Source organism: Phoca vitulina, unplaced genomic scaffold (genome assembly GCF_004348235.1).
Source record: "Phoca vitulina isolate PV1807 unplaced genomic scaffold, GSC_HSeal_1.0 scaffold4, whole genome shotgun sequence".
In the NCBI taxonomy this organism is placed as follows: Eukaryota; Metazoa; Chordata; class Mammalia; order Carnivora; family Phocidae; genus Phoca; species Phoca vitulina.
In genome coordinates, this window is record NW_022589707.1 from 11,365,366 (window position 1) to 11,387,020 (window position 21,655).

At 42.6% G+C, this 21,655-nt stretch overlaps 1 protein-coding gene across 5 annotated transcripts in view; it reads right to left on the reverse strand.

Moving 5' to 3' along the window:
- Window positions 1–21,655, reverse strand: part of CALD1 (caldesmon 1) — a 287,920-nt gene that overhangs the window by 13,060 nt on the left and 253,205 nt on the right. For 2 of the 5 annotated variants that reach the window (XM_032401522.1, XM_032401521.1), the window contains 4 exons: window positions 18,798–19,200; window positions 11,711–11,853; window positions 5,115–5,385; window positions 2,443–2,583 (listed from right to left, as the gene is read on the reverse strand). In XM_032401522.1, coding sequence (XP_032257413.1) covers window positions 2,443–2,583; window positions 5,115–5,385; window positions 11,711–11,853; window positions 18,798–19,200 — 958 coding nt within the window. Of the gene's footprint in view, window positions 1–2,442; window positions 2,584–5,114; window positions 5,386–11,710; window positions 11,854–16,923; window positions 16,999–18,254; window positions 19,201–21,655 lie in introns of all 5 variants that reach the window. The other 3 variants (XM_032401520.1, XM_032401517.1, XM_032401519.1) reach the window with 2 other exon arrangements.

A 21,655-nucleotide genomic window follows, 5' to 3' on the forward strand; every position in this document is an offset into this window, starting at 1 on the left:
GAAAAACCATTCACTGCTAACAAAATTTTAACTGAGAAACCAGGTTCAGAGTTCCCCAGACAAGGAATAGGAGTCATGAGAACTTAACAAAATACATGAGTTGATAATATTTTGAGGTCAAATAGCAAATGTTTTCCCTTGAGCTGGCATTCTACAATCTTAACTCATGACCACTTATAAAAGTCACCGGGCCAAGAGTATCAACGACTGTAGGAATTCAATCACAGAATACGAAATTGAGCTCTAAAACGAGAGCCACAGCAAATTCTTCAAGGCACATACTATGGAGAAAAGCAATAGACTGCCTGTTCCTGAAAGCATGTCTCTGTTATATAGGAATTAAACATTTTTTGTTTTTTTTTAGCATAAATACTTTGCTCACACATGCCTCTCTAGCAGAGGGAGTAGATGAATGGCTTCCTAGGAACACTGGATGAAATGGAAAGCCAGGAGTCTGGTTGAGGGAAAGACCAGAGAAGTAAGTAAGTTGAAAAATTTAGTAGAGAAGAGATATTTGAAGAAGGAAAGGAGAATGGGCTATAGTTTCTCCTGAAAAGAATAGCAATTGGAAGCTTAGATGACTATGGATTTCTTGGTGTTACCAAGACGTTCAAAGAAAGTTTAGCTCGGGTGGGATTTCAAGGAGGGCAGAAAGAGAGAACATAGCTTTCTTTGATTATTGATGAGCCAGAAACACAAGGACCCAGACCGGGAACAGAACTCTGGTCACTGCATGGAGATAGCCTGAACTGAGTGGGGTTTTTGTTTTTTGCTTTCGTGTTTTTCTTTTGTTTTGTTTTGTTTTTTTTTGTTGTTGTTGTTGATTTGTTTTGTTGTTGTTGCTGCCTTTCTGCTCTTTCTTCTATAGCAGGGTCTGCAAACTATGGCCCATGTGCTCATGGGCCTTATGCAGGCCATGGTTTTCACACAGCCCTCAAGCTAAGAATGAGTTTTATATTGTCAAATGGTTTAAAAATCCAAAAGAAGAATATTTGGGGACATAGGAAAACTTTGTGAAATTCAAATTTCAGTGTCTCTCAATAAAACTCATCCACTCCACAAAGATTCTCTCTACTCATTTCATTCTGCTCTGAGATCTCACTGCACTGGAAGTCTGCAGTTGGTTACCTGGTAATTCTTGGGATTCCCCTGAGCAGTTGACTATGGTAATGCCATGGGGGCAATGGCTTGCTTTGTACTTCTCTCCCTCATAGTACTTAGCACCTATTAGGTATGTTATAAATATCAAATATGAAACAATAAGATCCCCCTGTGGCTTAGTTCTGATTCCCCCTGAAGCAGATCTTGAGAAGAGAGGGTTCAAGTATAAGGAGTTTATTTGGGAGGTGTCAGACTATGACTGGGACCCAGATGATCATAAAGACTAAGTGAAGCTCTTTCAGGATCAAACATGCTGATTTTCCTGTGAAACAGGTAATAACTGTAAAATGTAAGTAACTGGCTTTTGGTCATTTTAGTGGGCCACGTGAGATGACCTCACACACACAATTATAGACACACACATGCATATATTTAACCAGCTGGAGCCCAGCTATGATTCTCTACTGGTTTTGCCCATCACCTACACTTTGTAGCCTAGCTAGGTTGATGGAAAATGAGGGAGAAATAAAAGTGTTAAAAGGTCCAATCTCTGAAGATTCATTCATTCATTTATTCATTCAGCAAATATTTATTGACTATCTTCACTGTGCCAGGTGCTCATTAAATGTTAACTCTCAAAACAAAACACATATTTGAAAATAAGGGCACATTGAGTATAAATAATAGATAGCGCTTTCTTGCTTCTGTTCTCTTTTCTCTCCATGTCAACCCTTCCCTCTTCTCCTTGACTGGGCTCCCTCCTGCTCATTCTCTTTTCTCTTACCAGCACTTCGATCTTCATCAATAAGGAGCTGTGCTCCTCGAAGGCAGTGCTGGGACCAAACTTATCCTGGCAAAGGACCCTACACAAGTTACATTTCATCCCCTCCCGTGATAACAGCTTTCAGATTTGACCAGTACCATTTCCAGCTGCCCTACTTTTAATAATGACAAATTAAAAATGAACAGCTAGCATGAAAAGCAGCTCAAACCTTTATAATATAGTTGCCCACTTTATAAACTTTAAATGTTTCCATTTTCAACTGCTTGAAGCAATGAGGCGTCTGGAGGGCATGGGTCAGTGAAATCCAGAGATAATTGCTGAATGTCACTTTAATGCATACCAAAGCATCTAATGAACAACAGATACAAAGCTCTCCACCTTATTTCTCTCCTCCCTACATGTTACAAAGAGAAGCTGTGAAAAGGCTGAAAGAAGGAGCAAAAAGCTAAATGAAGCAAAGGCTTTGAACGATGAATAACTAAGTAAGTGCTAAAATCAAGTTTCCATCACATTATAATGGAGGTGTTATAAGAAGGATTTCTGGGAATAAGAAATACCTTGAGAGATGAACCTTTAGGAGTGAAACACTTGAATGGCTTCTTGTCATCTGATAAGCTGTCTTCGGGCATCTTCTGACGTTTCTCAGCAGCTTCTGCCCGTCGCCTTTCAATCTCTTCCTTTAGCCTCCTCTTCTCTTCCTGAGGGAGAAAGAACATATAACAAGGACATCAGTATGAGCTTCAAGAGAGAAGGAAAGAGTGCTGTAGGGGAGAGAGCACTAGTCCCAGAGGAAAACGAGCCGGGTTCTGGACTGGATGCCACCCCTTCCTCAAGGGCGGTGGCTAGAGATTAAGCCTGAGCCCGAGAGTCCAACTGCCTGACTCACACTCTGGCGCTGCCACTTCCCAACTGTGTGACCTTGGCCACGTCACTTCTCTGCTCTGTGCCTCAGTTTATCATCTGTAAAATGGGGATTATGATAGCTGCCATGAGCTACATGAGAAAGCCCATGTAAAATGCCAGGTCTTGTGCTCAGTATGAAGCTGATCGTTATCATTACCATCCAGTCAGATCATTTAACACTGACCTTCCATTTCTGTGTATGTAAGAGGAATATAAATGTCCCTTCTCCCTCCTTCCTAGGAGAGTTGTGAAGACAAATGAGATAAATGATGTGCAAAGTTATATAAATCTAAAGTATTATATTTACCAAATTGTACAAGAGATAATTGTATGGTTGTCCCCGCCTCAGCTGAGGAGATTATTTTAGATGGTTTGACAAACCTGAAAATATGTAGACACTCACCAGAGCAGTCACGGATGTTCACAGTGTGTCTCATTACTCCCTCTGTGCCTTTCTTCCTGGTCTACAATACTCTCCCATCCTCTCTCTCAGGCAAAACATTCACAGTGCTGATCAAGTGGCACATCCTCTATGAATGACTGACTGAGAGATTTGTGTAGTCTTTTGTAGTTTTAGAACTATATGTTCTCAAGCAGAGACTGGATGTTCATCTGGCAGAATGATTCTCTGTGTTATGGGCTGAATGTCTGTGCCGCGCCCCCCCCCCCCCATTACAGTTAAAGTCCCAGCCCCCAAAGTGATGGTTTTAGGAGTTGAGGCCTTTGGCAGGTGATTAGATCACGAGAGTGAAGCCTTCATGAATGGCACTAGTGCCCTTATTAAGGAGAACCCAGAGAGCTCTCTTCCGCCTTCTGCCAAGTGAGGACGCAGTGGGAAGACTGCTATGAACTGGGAAGTGGGGTCTCACCAGACACAGAATTTGCTGAAGCCTTGATCTTCAACTCCCCAACCTCCAGAACAGTGAGAAATAAATTTCTGTTGTTTATAAGCCACCCAGTCTATGGGAATTTGTTATTGTGGCTGTCCTGACTGACGACTGTTCGGTAGGAGGTTAGACCAAATCATCTCCTAGGTCCAATCCAGTTCTAAGACTCAGTGTTTCTCTTCTGCCTTCATTGATACTCTGTTCCTCTAAATAACAATAACAACAATGATAACAGTAATTATAACCAAGCCTCAATTCTGTAAGTAGACATTATTTCACAGGCAAAGAAACGAAGTCTTAGCTTATCTTAGTTCAGTAACTCTGCCGAGGTCCCAGCTTACAAGTGGCAAAGGATACCAGCCCAGGTATGTTTGATTCTAAGGCACTATCATCCCAAATACTTTCCAACCAAAGGCAACTGGCTCATTGAGAGCTGGAGTCAGAGGCGACCCTGGAATAATTTATCCAAACTTTCCACACAGGTCAGGCAATTTTTGCAGAGGATCCATGTCAGAAAGCCATCAGAAGTCTTTTTGCATAGTTTGAATCATGGAAGGTCACTATCTCCTAAGATCAGAGGGAAAAGCTCTAAGCTGATTTGGAGAATCGATGTCCCAATACTGATTCTACCACTTACTAGTCAAGTGACTCACAGCAGTCACTTAAATACTCTGATTCCTTTTTCTTTGTCCATAAAGTGAGAATAATAATACACCTCAGGATGAAAGGAAAGAATGCACCTTGTAAAGTTGTAGTTGGTTAAGCACTTTTTCAGTGTTCAAAATTTGCCTTCTTGTAACTTTATCTGTTGTTTTTAGTTCTGTCTTAAAAGACGGAACACATTCATCTGTTCATAATTACTGGGCTCCTGCTACATGCCTGACACTGTGTTGGCTCCTGGGTTTACAGTAATGAACAAAGCAGATACTGCTCCTACTTGTGACGACCTCATCTCCTGACTCTTCCACTAAAAAAAGAAAAATTATTAAAAAAAAAAATCTATCAAAACTCTTCAAATATCAGAAAACAACTATCATGTGACTCTTGGTTCTTATAACTAATCTGCAGACCTTTTCATCCTTTTGTGCTTTCTGTTCTTTATTGAGAGACAATAGAGGGGAATGGGTTAAGGCAAATGGGACCGGGAAAGTTACTAAGCCACTTTGTGCCTCAGTTTCCTCATCTGAAAAATGGGATAATAAGACTACCCACATCAAAAAGTTATAAATGGATATAAAGTGCTACGCATAAAGGTTTTAGAACTGTGCCTAGGGCACAGTTAACTTTATTGTTCTTAAAATATATTTGTTAAGAGTCCATGCTCAAAAGAGCAACTGCATTCCACCACGAAAAAATTACTCCCTGGGCTAGAAGGGTCACCGGACGTGGACTGGGGGCCGGGGGCAGCTGCCGTGGCAGCCGCGCTGCGCCCTCCTTACCTCCTCTCTGACTTTTCTCTCTGCTTCCTCCTGCTTCCGCTTCTGCTCTTCCTCCTCCAGGACCTTCCTTCGCTCCTCCCGCTTTTTCTTCAGCTCCTCCAGCTCCTGGGCCGCCTCCTGCTGTTTCTGTTTGAGCTTCTCGAACTCCTCGCTCTCGGTTTCCCCACGGCGACGGCGAAGCTCCTCCAGACGCTTGCCGGCCTCCACCTGCGAAGCGCCTTCGGCCTCCTTGGCCTCGCTGGCCCTCGCTCCCACTCCCGCTCCCGGGCGGCTGTCCGCAAAGGCAAAGGGGTTTGACAACCGTCAGCCTGGCAGCCTCCCGCGAGGGAGGGACGTCATCTGCAGGCTTTGCATCCCCCACCAAAAGAAATCTCTACTGCCCGTGGTCAGACAGTGGATCTTCACACCAGCCCCAGGGGTCTTGGGGTCTGCCTGCAATCTCAAGGTCTGCATCTGATCCCTCTCTGCCACTTACCCTTGGTTTCCTAGCTGTACAACGGGGCAAACAGACACTGTCAGTGGGAAAATGGTGCATGGACAATGGGCAAAAGAGTGCAACTGCTATGGAAAACAGTAGGGAGGTTCCTCAAAAAATTAACAGTGAAACTACCATATGCGCTGGCAATCCCACTTCTGGGTCTATATCCCAAAGAACTGAAAGCAGGATCTTGCAAAGATATCTGTGTGCCCTTGTTCCTAGCAGCATTATTCACAATCGTGGAGAGGTGGAAGCAACCCAAATATCCATCAACAAATGAATACACGAACAGAGGGTGGCGCATACATGCAGTGTAATCTTATTCAGCCTTAAAAAGTAGGGTGATCTGTCACAGGCTACAACATGGATGAACCTTGAGGATATTATGCTACATGAAATAAGCCAGTCCCCAAAAGGCAAATCCTGCATAATTCCGCTTACAGGAGTTATCTACAGTAGTCAGTTCTAGGGAAACAGAAAGTAGAACCAGTGGCTGGGCGGGGGTGGGGGCGGGGGGGGGTGGGGAGTTGTTTAATGGGTATAGAGTTTGAGGTTTGGAGATGTTTCAGAACAGTGTGAATGTACTTCACCCTACTGAGTTGTACACTTAAAAATGGTTAAGATGGTAAATTTTATGTTATGTGTTTTACCACAATTAAAAAAAAAATCCACGCGACATGCATGATACAACATGGAAAAACTGGGCAAATATTATTTGTTCTATTTACCTCAGTGGGCTATTCTTTGGATCCCATGAGATTACATATTAAATAAATGTTGACATATATTATAAATATCAGTTGTTAATGCTATTAGACTGAATTCTAAAATCTAGGTGTGACCCTAGGAGTCCTCTGCTATAAGTTACTGGTTAATTTGGATCTGCCTAGAATCATGGATCAGGAGGGAAGACTTAAAGGCTCAGGCGTGAGAGACAAGAAAAGACGACTGAAACTAGGGTAGGCACTGAAATAAATCTGCTCATCCACATCCTTGTCTTGAACTTGACTCTAGCAGCTGATCTCTGGCAGATGAAATTACCCTTTGCCTCTTGATTAAGAGCTATAAATACAGTAATGTGTGTCCATTCTTACACAGCTGCTCCAAGAAAGTTCGTAATGACAGCATGACCTTAAGGCTTCAATTTGCGTGGTCTATCATGACAGGAATATTCCTAATTGTGACTTAAAATTACTAAATTAGCCCTGATGTGGTATGGTTAGCATTGTTACTTATGCTTTATATGTCCTTTTCATATTTATTATCTCATTTAATAGTCACAATAATTAGGGAGTTGGCAGATTAGGTTAATACCACCATTTTACAAATTAGGAAGTGGTGGACGAGAGAGAAAAGAGTCTGCCCAAACTTTTGGTAGCAAGAAAGTGGTAGAGCCATGATCAGATTTTAGTGTTTCTCTACCAAGTATACTCTTCTTTCCACTGTACTATCATTATATCAGGAGTTAAATATGGTTTGTCATAAAGTAAAAAATCAACTGAATCGAGCATATTAGCCTCTACCTCTCACCTCCTACCTTGAGGACTAGAGAGTCTGGGAGGGATGTTTCCCACCTGTAAGTCTCTAGAATTTCTATAGTCTAAGCCTAACTACCTTCCATGCTTCAGTGGAAGCAGTGCTTCATCAGATGGCACAGCTTATAAAACAGCAAGAAAATGGGTACTTTTTTATAAGTTACAAATAAAATTGAAATTAGGGGTGCCTGGGTGGCTCAGTTGGTTAGGCATCTAACTCTTGGTTTCTGCTCAGCTCATAATCTCAGGGTTGTGAGATCAAGTCCCATGCCGGGCTCCATGCTGGGCATGGAGCCTGCTTAAGATTCTCTCTCTCCCTCTCTTCCTCCTCTTTCCCTCTCTTAAAAAAAAAAAAAGAAATAAAAAAGAAAGAAAATCACTCTTAAAAAAAAAGAAATAAAATTGAAATTATGTTGAAGTTTTCTTTTGGGATTAAGGAGAACCCACAGGGATTTTATTGTAGAATTGGGAACATGTTAAGACTAGAGACAGAACATTATCCCAGGGGTCCTTATGTTAAAATTTTACTTCAGAACTGGTATTCTTAGTGTTCTTACATAAATCATATAAAAAACATGTTGGTGGTGACAGAACTGCAGCAGAGCACTATGTTGTCACTGGAGCAAAACTCACGTGAGCTGGATCCTCCTGGCACTTTTTTTTGGGAGAATTTAGTGGCATCCTCAAAAGTGTGCCTAGTTACAGATAGTCCTTAGCTAAGTGACAAGGATGTGGCTTGCTAGCTGCTTAAGTACTTATTAACAAGCAGTGAGGTCATGCTCAACCAGCTCTGAACACAGGTAGCCCATCCCTAACACTCTGTCTAAGGAACAGATGAATTACCACTGTCTGATATCATTTACTTGGTGCAGAGAAGGGCTCAGTGTTTCTAGTGATGGAACAAGAAAAAAAGAATAAAAGAGAAAATGAGTTCAAGACTACATAATTACCAATACTGATCTTATGCAAAAATCTCATGCTTTTTAAACATTGAGGAAGTTCTTTTTTTTTTAAGATTTTATTTATTTATTTGAGAGAGAGAGCGTGCGCACAAGCACAAGCACACAAAAGGGGGGCAGAGGGAGAAGCAGACTCCCCACCAAGGAGGGGACTGATGCAGGGCTTGATCCCAGGACCCTGAGATCATGACCTGAGCCAAAGGCAGACACTTAACCAACTGAGCCACCCAGGCGCCCTCAAACATTGAGGTAGTTCTGAGTATACTATGTCCTTTCCAACCTTTTCAAGCTGCAGGATGGAAAAATCAGTATTGTGGATTATAATCAGCATTAAAACAAAACAAAACAGAAAACATCAGAGTGCACTGCATAGAGCAAGGGAAAGTACCATCTCTTGACATGTTTGTTTCAGTTATAAAAGTATGCATGTAGCTGTGAACTGGGTCATGATGTAAAATTTATTTCTTGCCAAGAGTTTAGGTTAAAAAGTTTTAAAATATTGTTCTAGGCTCTTGACAGTTAAAGATGAACTTTTAAACAAAGGTTAGAGGGTCCCTTAAAACTTGGATGTTGCTCTTTCAGAGTCTTAGAAGTTCATAGGTCTGTGACTCCAGAGAGAAAATCTCTCTGTGTTAATTCAAAGTCTTTCCATCTTCAGAAATGAGTTTGCTCTCTCTTTGTGTTCATCATGTTAGTGTACAGCAGTTAGACTGGCAGAACACATGCCTATAGAAACTTCTCTGGATTCCACTAGGTGTCACTCAGTCTTCATCTTGGACACTGAAAATGTCCGTCATTAGGGACTGGCTCAATAAATCATGACACATCCATCTGGTGGAATACTCTAACGTTATTAATTGTAAGCTTATATTCATTGGTACACAAAGGTGGCTATGATATAATGCAAGAATCAATTTAAAAACATATATTTATAGTTATATTCACACATATACATACTATATATGTCTATTTTGAATATATACACATAAAAGGTATCTGGATAAAATGTTACTGGTAGTTATCTTTGGGTGGTGGGTGCTCTATTTTCTGAATGTTTCATAATGAGTATCTTTTTTTCCTATAATTAGAAAAAACTTTAATTACCACATTAAAAATAGATGGAAAGCAAAAGAAATTCCTGTTTTGTACTTTCTATAAAGCCCTTGGTATAATCCACTTTTTCTATACCTTGCTCATTGAGTTGAGATTTTTTTTTTCATGTTTTAGAGAAAACAATGTAATCACAGAAAACAGAAATATTGGGATGCCTGGGTGGCTCAGTTGGTGAAGTCTGCCTTTGCTCAGGTCATGATCCCAGGGTCCTGGGATCGAGTCCCACATCGTGCTCCTTGCTCCGCGGGGAGCCTGCTTCTCCCTCTGCCTACCACTCCCCCTGCTTGTGCATGCGCGCTCTCTCTCTCTCTGACAAATAAATAAAATCTTAAAAAAAAAGAAAACAGAAATATCAAAGGGGGCAGTAATTAAACATGAGGAGCTATGCTCAAAACAGTAGCAAGAGTTTTATCCATGTCACCTCTACTCAGATGTACCGGCATGCCCTCAGCACTAGGATGACACTAATATGGAAATTTCTTCCAGAAGGTCTCTCCTCTATCCTTGGCTTCCTTAGGCGTAAGTCTAGATGAGCATCAGACCTTTCACCATGAACACAGTTTGTCTGCACTTAGGCTAGTAGGCACCTGGCTATTCCACATAGAGGCTCCTACTCCCTTCTCGATACAGCTCCTTGCTTTATAAGTATAGACAGCAAAACCAGGCATCCCTGCTTCTGTTGGCATCAACTTCAAATTGAAACTAAAACTAACCTATGTTAGCAGCTACACAAAAACGAATGATATGGTGGCTGCTTGTTTCTGTCATTTCTTTTTCTGCCCAAAGATGGAAAAATTAAGGCCAGAGTCACATTTAAGAATTCTCAGTGCTACACCTGTTGCCATCCTTGTGATTTTTCTCTTTGAATTCCCAGGTCTCTGGATTTCCACACAATGGGTGTGTTAATTATTAATTTGAGTTTGGACTAAAGCTGGTTGGCAAGTTTGCTAATTGTTAACGAAACTTCTTTCTACTGACGGATTTTTAAAAAACATTATTTTTCTTAACAAAAAATATACCCACAAAACCTATTTTAAACTATCAAATAATAAGACAGTAATATCATTAGGCAATACTCATTCGATATTTTTCATGAACCTGACACTGTTCTAGGGCCTTGAAATACTAAACGACTGGCACTCCAGCAAGCTTTGGACTCAGCTTACCGGCCGGAATCAACTCAATTTCTAGATTTTCTATGAATTCTTAATAAACTCTTAATGTTCTACTTAAAGTCTACTTTCTTGCCAATCCCAAGTAACATCTATAGGATCTATGCATCCTCCTTCACAGTTTACTTGGCATTTTCTGCACACATTTTCTTCCATAGGCTTTCCCTTGGATAAATGTGATTACCTTTCTGCTCAAATTTTTGTATAGAGAAGTTGTTTGGGGGGCAGTTAAATGTCCCCATTTTATCCTGCTTAGAGGAGCAGAGCCCTAGTAGCTCTCCTTGCTTCTGAATGCCACAACGGCTTTGGTGTAAGGAATACGTCCGACTTCCACACAATACCTGCTCTTGGGGACTTTCTTATTTGAACTGTTGAGAAAAACAGGGTCCACAGGCAAGACTGCTGCCAAAACAACCCCATGGGAATCCACGTTCCAGGACATCTGGCACACCAGCCAGTGACATAACAGAGGCAGGAATGTGGCACCAGCGGTTGGAGGGAGTGTATGTGTAGGACTGGGGCACAAAGAATCTTGTGGCCAGGTGTCCATGGCAGGCTTCTGTAACTTGAGTCCTTCTACAGAACTGGTGGGGCGCTCTCACTATTCAGTGTATCTAGAAGTAAGGATTTACCTGTACGTACTTGTCTATCTGTCCTAAAATCAACTGTCCAGGTATTCAACATCATGGGGGGGAGGGTGAGGAGGGAAAGCTGAAGCTATGCAAAAGGGTTCTCAAAAGGGTATTAAATGGAGCACTAGGGCCCTGCCCTATTCCTCCCTCTTTGAGATTCCCAGTGCAAATTAACATCAAGTGCTCTCAAAGTCCTGCAGTAAAGAGAGCTAATTAACTTAGTTCAACCCAGCATTTCCCAAGTATTTGGCCACAGGACAATCTCAGTTTTAAGCAACATTTATTTATAATCTTTAAAATAATACATTCTTGAAAATGATACTGAAAAGTCTCTCTTAGGAAATTGGCTGGGCTATATAGAGAATCCATGATACTAACCCCAGTCATAATGTTTTCTACTGAACTGATCTTACGTGAGCATATTAAGTCAGGGAACAAAAACATGGATCCTAAGCATGATCTGCTTTGCTAAATAATGGGAAAAGCAGATTAAATCTTGTCTGAGCAATGACTGCCTGTCTTCTGTTAGTGATTGATAGCCTGACCTGCTGACTGAGGATCTTTGAAACAATGGCCAATGACTTCACAACAGAAATATGTTGCCCGTTTAGCACGTTTCTGTCTGGAGGCACAGGATAGGGAGGCTGATTATTATTTTTTTCTTCACATGTGAACACAGTCATTGTTAAGTAGTCTCTGTTTCTTACCTGAAAGTATTCTCGGTGTGTTTAAGTTTGTGGGTCAGGAATTCTCCATTCTGTGACTTCACTTCTGTAAATCCCTTCTTCCCATCCAAGAAGCTCTTCACTTCTTTGGGCTCTTTGTCCTTTTTAATCTTCTCATCTTTGATCTAACCAACAGTACACATCAGGAAGAAACATAATGATAAAAATCCCATTAGGTTTTGGTTGGTATCACCAAATAAGACCCAGAATTATTAAGCCAGAAAACTCAGAAGTAAAACCAACCACTGGAGAATGATGTGGTAGAGCTGGGGTCAGAGGAAATTCTTAGAGCATGAGCTATGGTCCTCCAGCCTCTGTGCAAAAACCTAGACCACAATTTTAGGAAACCAAGATCATCCCTGATTTCACTGGGGTTTTGTTTTCAAGAGCAGTGGAGGTGTTACTGTTTGGAAACTATTGTATTCTGGGAATTCCATGTAAGAGCAGCTCTTTGTAGTTCCCACTGAAAAGAGTGATCATTAGTGTGGCATTGATGGGAGAATGTCCGGGTTGGTTGGACGGGTTTTTTCTTGGATGAAGACTGTGTCTTTGAAAAGAACCCAAATGTGTTGAGGAGGGAAAAAGGAAACCTACCAAGGAAACCCACCAGATCTGCCAAGCCAATTTTGGCAGATGGCAGAGGAAGCCCACCCTTGTATTTTAATCAAATGAGTAACTAGGGTCTGAGGATAGAAGACATAATAACCCTACCTTTAGGGAGACGACTCAGACCTGTGGGACCATGTCTGTAGTCATCTAAACCACTATAGTTCGAATGGAATAGGAAACCAGAAGTGGTTTTGTGATGGTCGGGAAGACAGAGGAAGGTGATATACGGAGAGCGGGTGTTAGCTTTAATTTTTGTGAGTTTTGTATTACCAGGTCCTCACAGTAAATGAGACACATTATTTCAAAGTAAAGTGAAATTTACATAGCTTGTTAGGGGGTTGAGATTACCTGTATCAGCTCACCCATTCTTTAAGGATGAGTGAAAACAGGAGAGATTCATTATTGCTCTTTTCAACATAACCAGTGACAAGACACTTACGTTCTAAAGCAAGCAACAGAGGAAAGGTAGGCATAAGAAATTGGGCCTTCAGGTACCCAGGCTGGCCTCCCTTATCTGATCACTCATCTCTTTCCAGCTATTCCTCTGATACCCTCTGAACACTTACTCCTAAAGTGCATGTCGTACTAAGCACAGTACTTTTTTTTCTCTTTACCGATGAGCCTTGAGTAGTCCTTTGCCTGACTGCCTTCTTTGGATGTTATTTGATTAAATTACCACAGATGGACTATTCACTACCATGTTGCCCTAATTAGTTAAGACTTCAGTCTTTCTCCAAGGCTATTCCTTGGACATGCTTTAAAAAGGGGAGCTGTTGTTTTGCCATTCTCTCTGAGAGCTTTGTCTGGAAGTCAGAGAGGCTGAGTTTTTGCTCCAGTGCTGTCAACCGACTAGCTAAAATGAAGCCACCTGATTTCTCAGGGAGGTTGGCTCTACATACATTAGAAGAGAGGTTGGACCAGAGGATTCCTTCCTCACCCTTCATCTTGTCATTTCCATCTTGGCTCCTGATTTGTCGTGAAAGGCTAGAGAGAAGAGAAGGAAGCTCTGACCGGTCCTACAGCTTGACTACAGCTCCCGGTGGTGTTCACCAGGCAGGCAGGAACAGGAAATGCCTGTTCTCGTCCTGACCCTCATTGCTGGATATTGCCCCAGATACCAGGACTGGGGTTTGTCTCCTGGTTAAGAAGTATCTGGGGATGCAAATTTAGGGGGAGGGGTGTCCCATTTCAGGGAACCCACAAAACACATTCTGAGTCAAATCTCATGGTTTGTGGAGCACCACGCAAAGAGAAATTCCCTCTAACTCATTTCTCCTATTTTGGAGTCAGAGAGATTTCCATTCTCCCAAAATGCATTATCTGACTCATTGACCAAAAATGTGTATAAAGTAGGTTTTTAAAACAATACATGTCTAAAAGAAGAAAAATCCCGCCCCCCTTTTTTTCCAGCTCTGCCTTTATTGGCGAAGGTTATAGAGGATGGTATGCTTATATTCTCTTTGGAAGACTTAGAAAAATTCTCAGTGAAATAATGATTTGAGTTTGCAAGTAATTTTCTTTTCTGGAAAATAAATTCATTCATTCATTCATTCATTCATTCCATAGTGCCTTTAAATTTTAAGGAGCATAGTGGAATAGATTCGATAGATTCAACCTAAACTCATGAGATTCTGAGGGAAAAGCATTTGATCTGCTAGGTCAGAATGTTACAGTGAAGAAAATCTGTGATGGGTTCATAGGTGGCTAAGTATCCTGAAGAGTTAATGTGCTTCACATTCAGATAATATTAGCATATGAGAGGCTCTGGTCAAATGTGACATTTGGATAAAACTCTGGATATTTGGGGTATCCAATGGGCTAACACATGGCTGTATGGGTGGGTGGGAATTCAAGTGACACATCCTGGTGCCAGAGGGACCCTCAAAAGGTCAAGTGCGCAAGTCAAAAAGACTGAGCTGTCAGTCTCTGTAGAGTAATGCTTTGCATTATTTGATTTCAGGAGAGTGACAAGAACTGATGCAAGTTACATTTCACATTAGGTTTGACACATTTCTGTTAGACTCAGGAGCCTCAGTTCCTTTTCTGGGTCCAATGTCTGCCACATGGATGTCTTTGCTACTGAAAGTTTGGTCTGCAAATAACACGGACCTCACTGGTAAGCTCCACCCAGACCCACTGAGTCAGATTCTGCATTTCGTAAGATTCCAGGTGATTTATATGCACGCCCATATTTGGGAAACTTTGGTACATGATATGAATATCAGTTCCAATATTATATGAACAACTCTGCTGGAAACAGGTTTTCTGTTAGAGGCCAGGAAAAAAAAAACAACAACTCTGGGGTGAAGAACTAAAAAGAGGCGTTTTATAATTGGAGAGGAGAAAAAGAAAGCTAAGTTTCAAGGTTGGTGATGTTCTGTGATCCATCACTACAAACAGTTAAAAACTGCAGGGCTGCAGGAGGAGAAAGAGAATTTTTTCCTGAGGTATCAGAGCAACTTCTGGAAATGTTTTCTCTAAGAAGTCTCACGTGATGTTTGTGTTTACTTGTGGTTGACCGATCCTGTTTAGCTCCTTGAAAGGAAATTTTTTTTGTTGTTTTTTAACAAAAAGGGGGGAAAAAAAGGAGGAGGGTGTTGGAAATGGCTAAATCATGTAAAATATGATTCAAAGTTGTTTATATAAAGTAACCACACAACTAGCTGGAGGGGGGAAATCTAGTCATTCAACTAGTAATTTACGTATGCAATGTTAAAGCAGGAATGCCAGATTTTTTTTTTCTTTTTCTTTTGAGCCTGGGTTGAGTGGCTAATCTGGCCTTGTGTAAAAAAAGAGGCCAAAAGTTTTGGGACTCCAGAAGGGGGTGCAGAGCAAACTGGGAAAGGAGCAGGTCTGATATCCACCGATATTGTTGGGACTGGGGCCTTCTCTGAAAAGAGGAAGAAGGATGACTTGGGTGACCACTCACGAGCCCTTCCTTGCTCAGGGGCACAATATAAAGACACAGAATGTTTGTGTCATTAAAAACAAATCACGGGGCGACTGGGTGGCTCAGTGAGTTAAGCGGCTGCCTTCGGCTCAGGTCATGATCCCAGGTTCCTGGGATCGAATTCTGCATCGGGCTCCCTGCGCAGCGGGCTCCCTCTCCCTCTGCCTGCCACTCTGCCTACTTGTGCTCTCTCTCTCTCTGTCAAATAAATAAAAAAAAAAACTTAAAAAAAAATGACATCTTAGGGAAGTCAATTACATTTTAAATACAGAATCCAAACAGTGCTCTTTCAGCTTCCCCTCCCCCACTGAGTTAGGACTTCATGCCCTCTTCCTTCTGGAAAGCTATTCACCACCAAACACCACCTTTATCAAAGAGCCCAAGTGGGACATTCCTGTTTGAGTTTAGCTCCCAGTAACTTTCAGTTTTTTAGATGAATCTGTAGGTGTTCTATTCTGTGCATTCCCAACAATATTCAACCATTTCCTTAGCTGCCTCATTTGAACCAAATTCAGCTTTCTAGTTCTTAGCATTTATGCTTCCACCTTCCTTTAAATGGGTGGTGTTTGCATTCGGTATTTACTCCCAAACACCCTCAAGTTCTATTAGAAACAGGAAGGTACGTACGTCTTAACCAAAATAAACAGAACATGATCTAGGGGTTCTTAACTTTTTTCTGCGAATCTTATGAAAAAGCATTTAAGAAAATAACCATCCCCCTGCTTAATCTGGTTACCTCATTTTCTAAATATGGATTTTTCTGTTTCTTAATATGTGCCATAATGGGCAGAGACGTGCAGCAGGAGTCCATCTGAGCTGGCCCTCAACAGCTCTGATTCAGTCCCATGCGCAAAGTAATCCAAATCTTCCTACCTTTGATAATTTAGTTTTACCATGTTTAAGCACTTTGAACTTATGCGATATTGTCACAATTTTTAGGATTACTTGGAGCTAACGTAAGTACAATGGTTAAAACGAGGCCAGGCTTTCTGATGTGGCGTTTTGGTCACGTGGGGCATGATTACATTCTCTCTACACCCGGCCCTGTTCCACTGACTCGCTTACTTACCTACAGTCAAACACCCTGGCACCAGCTCCTGTGTGTGCCTCAGAAATGCAATGCAGAACATTTTGCCAAACTTTTCTTTTGAAAACCAAATACCGTCTTCAGTTCATCGAATTTTCTACTGAGATGTGGGGGAGTGTTTTTCCTTTGGAAAGCTAAATCATTAATCAAAGCCAGTTGGAAATATTCACAATTGAAATGAAAGTAGGATGGTCCAAGGAGGAAAAAAATAGCACTTAGAAAAGGAGAAAGCGGGAAAAATGGATCCGAGCAGTGTTTTTCAAGCTTTCTGTGACCCACAGCCAGGACAATTTCTATCACAATGTAATACTGCTTACGATGCCCTCTGATGTCTTCTATTCAATTTCATGTCTTAAAACGTCCATTGACACATTTAACTACTTTTGAGATGCTCTAAGTTAATTTCACCATTCAATGAATCATGAAGTCAAGTCATGGCTTGACAAACACTGGATCAGAGGTAATAATTTTGAGATCAGCAGACCTGAAATGTCATGGAACACTGCTCTCTGTTGCTTTATGATTAGGTTATTTTTCAGTAATATTTACCTCTTTTTTGAAGGTAGGCTTTTCTTCTTGGGACTTTTCTCTTTTAGCTTGTGCTTTGGCCCCCTTTTCTTCTTCCTTTTTATTTTCAAGAGTGGCAAGGTCACTCATTTAAAAGAAGCCCTTTCTAGCTTACAAGAGTGAGAGGGTGCTCAGGTCACTTTGCATGTGGCTTGGGATTTTGCTGACTCAGTGCTCACATAACCCTGGGTGCCAGTGATTCTAAACAGCAACATGGGATTCTCACGTGCCTGCCATTGTGCTCCCTGAAATCTAGCGTGACGTGGTGGTTCTTTGTGCATGTTTACAAAACTTGTGTGTGGTTTGGTGCATTTTGTTTCTGATGGGTCTCAAATGTAGCTGTGGTCATGAGCCCCTTGTAACAAGCAGGAGTGAAAGACAACTTCAGCACAATGCAGACTCAGTGATAGAGAGTTCTCTATGCAAAGGTGAGTATGCAAGCATCTCTTTCTCTTTTTTTTTCTTTTTGTTGGGGGAGGGTAGGGATGGAGGCCGTGGTTAGGTAGAGTGCTTTTAATGCAGGCTTGCAGACAGAAAAAAAAATCTTTCACAGCTTGCAAACACCTCCTCCCCCTCATTTCCACCTTTCTCAGGCTACATGAGTTTATTTGTGTCATCCCGATGGTAAAAGCAGCAAAATGTATGCTCTTAATTACCAGTCAGTTATAAATTGATGCCACCCCAGCTGAATGGCTTTCTGCAAGTCTGCATTAAGCTCAGGTCTACATGATGGCAAATCATGGTTTTGACATACTTAATGAAAGGTACAAACTGGCTTCTTTACCTCCTTTATTACCAGCTTATTTCAAGGGGGTTACTTTTGCCTTCTTAAGATGAAATTTCTGACCATGATTCTTCATGTCATTATCCCATCCCAACTTTTATAATTTTTAATTAAATGCCAAACACACGGATAAAGGGAGGAGTTATGGTCCTCTTGCCTCATGTAGACCCACGGCTAGAGATAAGCTGTCAAAAGGAATGAATTTAGATGCAGGTGCAGAATTACAAGTCAACACAGCACTGCTACATTTATCATCTTTGGGTTAATTCATTTTTCTGGTATTCATAACAAGCAAGCACAGAACAATTAATTTCTCTCTGGCTGTCCCAGTAAATTTGGTTGATTGAATATTTAGCCATCGATCGATTGCTTCATGCTTGCATATTGCTATGGCCCAAAAAAATGAACAGCTTGCTGAACAAGCAAGCACGTGGGGCTGCAGGATCGTGCCTGGGTCCCAAGTCTGATGTGCATTACATTTCTCATAAGTCACAGGCATCACACATTTGGTGCAAAATGCTTACTGTACCTGTTTCTTTTGCACAGCTGTCTGGAGTTTATCTTCTTGTACTTTCTTTTCGTTTACCCATTTCCCTTCCATTTTCTCGTCTACCTTTTCCCCTTTGTGCTTTTTCTCTTGCATTTCTCTTCTGTTCTCTTCTAGCTGCCGAAGCTTCTGCTCTTCTACCTTAGCTTTCTCCTCTTCCTCTGCCTTTGCCCGCTGCCTCTCCTCCGCTGCTCTTCTCTCTTGCTCAACCCGCTCCCTCTCGGCCGCCTCCCTCCTTTCTCTCTCTTGTGCAGCTGCTCTTTCTTCTGCTTCCAGTCTTGCTTGCTCCTCTGCTACCCTCTGCTCTTGCTCAGCTTTAGCTCTTGCTCTTTCTTCCACTGCCAGCCTGGCCCTGTCTGCCTCTGCTTGTTCCCTCCCTTCCGTCTCCATCCCGCCATTGGGGGCGGCCTCGTCTGAACCCTGCTCCCGCTCCCCCTCTGTTCTAGGCTCTTCTGCCCTGAGCTGCCCCGTTTCCAACGGCAGGGCCGCTGTTCCTGTTGTTCCGCCTTCCACCGTCACCTCTACCTGATTTTCTTCCCGGCTCCCTTGCTTTGGCTTCTCTTCCTCCTCTTCCTCCTTTTCTTTTTCTTCCTGCTTTTTCTCCTCAGCGTCCCTCCAGTCGTTCTTCTGATAGGACTTGGTGATGATTTCCGTCTCCTCTATCTCGTATCTTTCTTGGCCATGCTCGCTCTTTTCTTCCTTCTCGGCGGCCTCGCTGTCGGCGGCGTTATTGTGCAGCCTTCTGCTGGGGAGTGGCAAGCCCGCGTCCGTGACCGTGGGGTCGAACTCCTTCTGCCGCTCCAGGGCTTCCTGAAGGCGTTTCTGGCGTCTCTCCTCCCGCCGAGCCAGGCGCTCCAGGAGCGCAGCCTCGTCGTCGCCCTCCACCTGCGCGGGCGAGGTGCTTGTCTTGACCTCCTCGTCGGCCACACTGGACAACAGAAACGACACCAAAGACAGACTGCTGATTAATGGGCCAGCGGGATCCGCGAAGCCTGATGCGCGCCGGGGCCGAGGCTCGTGGTGGCGTGCGTGCCCAGGGGACCCCCGCCCCCGTTATCCTGCTCACGCAGGCCTGCCTGGTGTTCAGCAGACCGCACAGGCAGGCCTCTGCCCTTGCTCTTTCTCTGGCCACCGGCGTCTACTCTACCTGCGGGAAGTGCTTTCAGGATCAACGCGCCTTGGGCAGCCGTCAAACAAAATGCAGGAGCATTAGTGTATAAATACCCCGGCTCCCTTCACCTTTTGAGTCGGATAACTCTGAGGTGCCTGCGCCGCACTGGATCTCAGAGTCTCCCGGTGGAGGTAAGCTCCGGATCCCAGCAGTGGCCATGAAACCTTTATTTGGTTGCTCTCCCTTCCTCGGTTCACGTTCCCACACTGCGACTGGTGTTTCCTGGGATCGGTTCCCAACTGAATACTTGTGCTTAAATCTTTTTTGTTTCAAAATCTGCTTCTTGGGCAACTCAAACTAAGACAAGGACCAAACTGAGAAATAGTGAATTCCTCTAGTATCACAGAGTATTTTCACCTGTCGCGAAGTCACCTAGAATTCCTGAGCTCGATCTGTGGGACACAAGGCACTTGGAAAGGAAGCAAGTGTACGTCATAGTGTGGGGATGCTGTACTTACACCAGTGACCCCCATGGTACAGACATCTAACCGTCCATCACAATTCATGCTCCTCCCTCCACAGTCCCAGGGAAGTCACAGCCGGTCAAGGATTCTATTTCCTACCCTCCCCTCTTCCTTGCATCTAGGTGGAGCCATGTGTCCAGTAATTTCCAGTTGAGTGTGAGCAGAAGTGATGTGTCTAGACCAAGACAATTACAAAACAGAAGTGCATTCTCTACCATCTCTATCTCTGTTGACTAGATCAGAAAACTTTAAAGCCCCAGGAGTTGACAGAGTCACAAGAGGAAAGAAAGTAGGTGACCAGTTCTATCTACTACTCAAAAATGCCCACATTGGACTCATTTGTGTTATTGCATTAAGTTACTAAAATTTGGGGCTTGTTGTTATAGCAGTTGACATTACGCTAATACATACATCGTCTGCATTCTTTGTCAAGATTTCCATGAATAAAGGGTCTTTTGCCCTTCTCTATAGTAGACAAAGAATAGTTAAATTTGATACTTATTATAAAAGAAAAGAAAATCTCTAAAAATCAAACTGTACCATATCTATCACCTCACTCACTATTACAGCTCAAAGCCAGGGCTATTGGTCTCCACTGGCAGGAAACAACCAGTCACGTGATACCAGAAACTGTGACCAGAGTTGGAAGAATATGTCTTGTAATGTTTAGAAACTCCATCAAATTTCATGGTTCATACTGAACTGGGCCCTTTTGAAGTTCGAGTTCACTTAATTTTGGAAAAACACATTTCACATTTAACAATAAGAAATGGCAGAGTAAAGGCTAGATTTTAAACTTTCTTGGCTTTAACTCTTGCTGTAGGACACTGTCTCCATGAATTAGACATATAAGTATTAAATTTCCCTAAAAATACAAATAGCTTAGAATTTAAGGGGAAACATCTACACATAAGGAATTTGGATCAACCGAATTCAAATTATTATTATTTTTTTTAAAGATTTCATTTATTTATTTGACAGAGAGAGACACAGTGAGAGAGGGAACACAAGCAGGGGGAGTGGGAGAGGGAGAAGCAGGCTTCCCGCCGAGCAGGGGGCCCAATGTGGGACTCGATCCCAGGACCCTGGGACCATGACCTGAGCTGAAGGCAGATGCTTAACGACTGAGCCACCCAGGTGCCCCGAATTCAAATACTTTTTAAAAGGTACCATAAATTCCAAAGTGTTAGCCAGATGAAAGTACTCTTGAGTTAAGAAACCAACAGATAGGGGCATCTGGGTGGCAGGCTCGGTTAAGTGTCCGACTCTTGATTTTGGCTCAGGTCATGATCTCAGGGTTGTAACATAGAGCCCCGCTTTGGGTTCCGTGCTGAGCATGGAGCCTGCTTATGATTCTCTCTCTCTCCCTCTGCAGCCTTCCCCCACCACCACTCACATGTGCACAAGCTCTCTCTTTCTCTAAAAACAACAACAACAAAAACCAGATTCTACTGGATCTTTCTCTGCCTACTTATAAATCATAACAACAATTGTCAGTAGAGTTGAGTACCATTTAGGGTCGTTCAGCCCCATGAAGAACACTAATTCTTCTTGTGGATAATTAATATTTCAGAGATAAATTATATATTCTCAGATCTGAATATGCTTTATTGAAGGAGTGCCTGGGTGGCTCAGTGGGTTAAGTGTCTGTCTTCGGCTCAGGTCATGATCCCAGGGTCCTGGGATCGAGCCCCAAGTCAGACTCCCTGCTCAGCGGGGAGTCTGCTTCCCTCTCTCCCTCTGCTCCC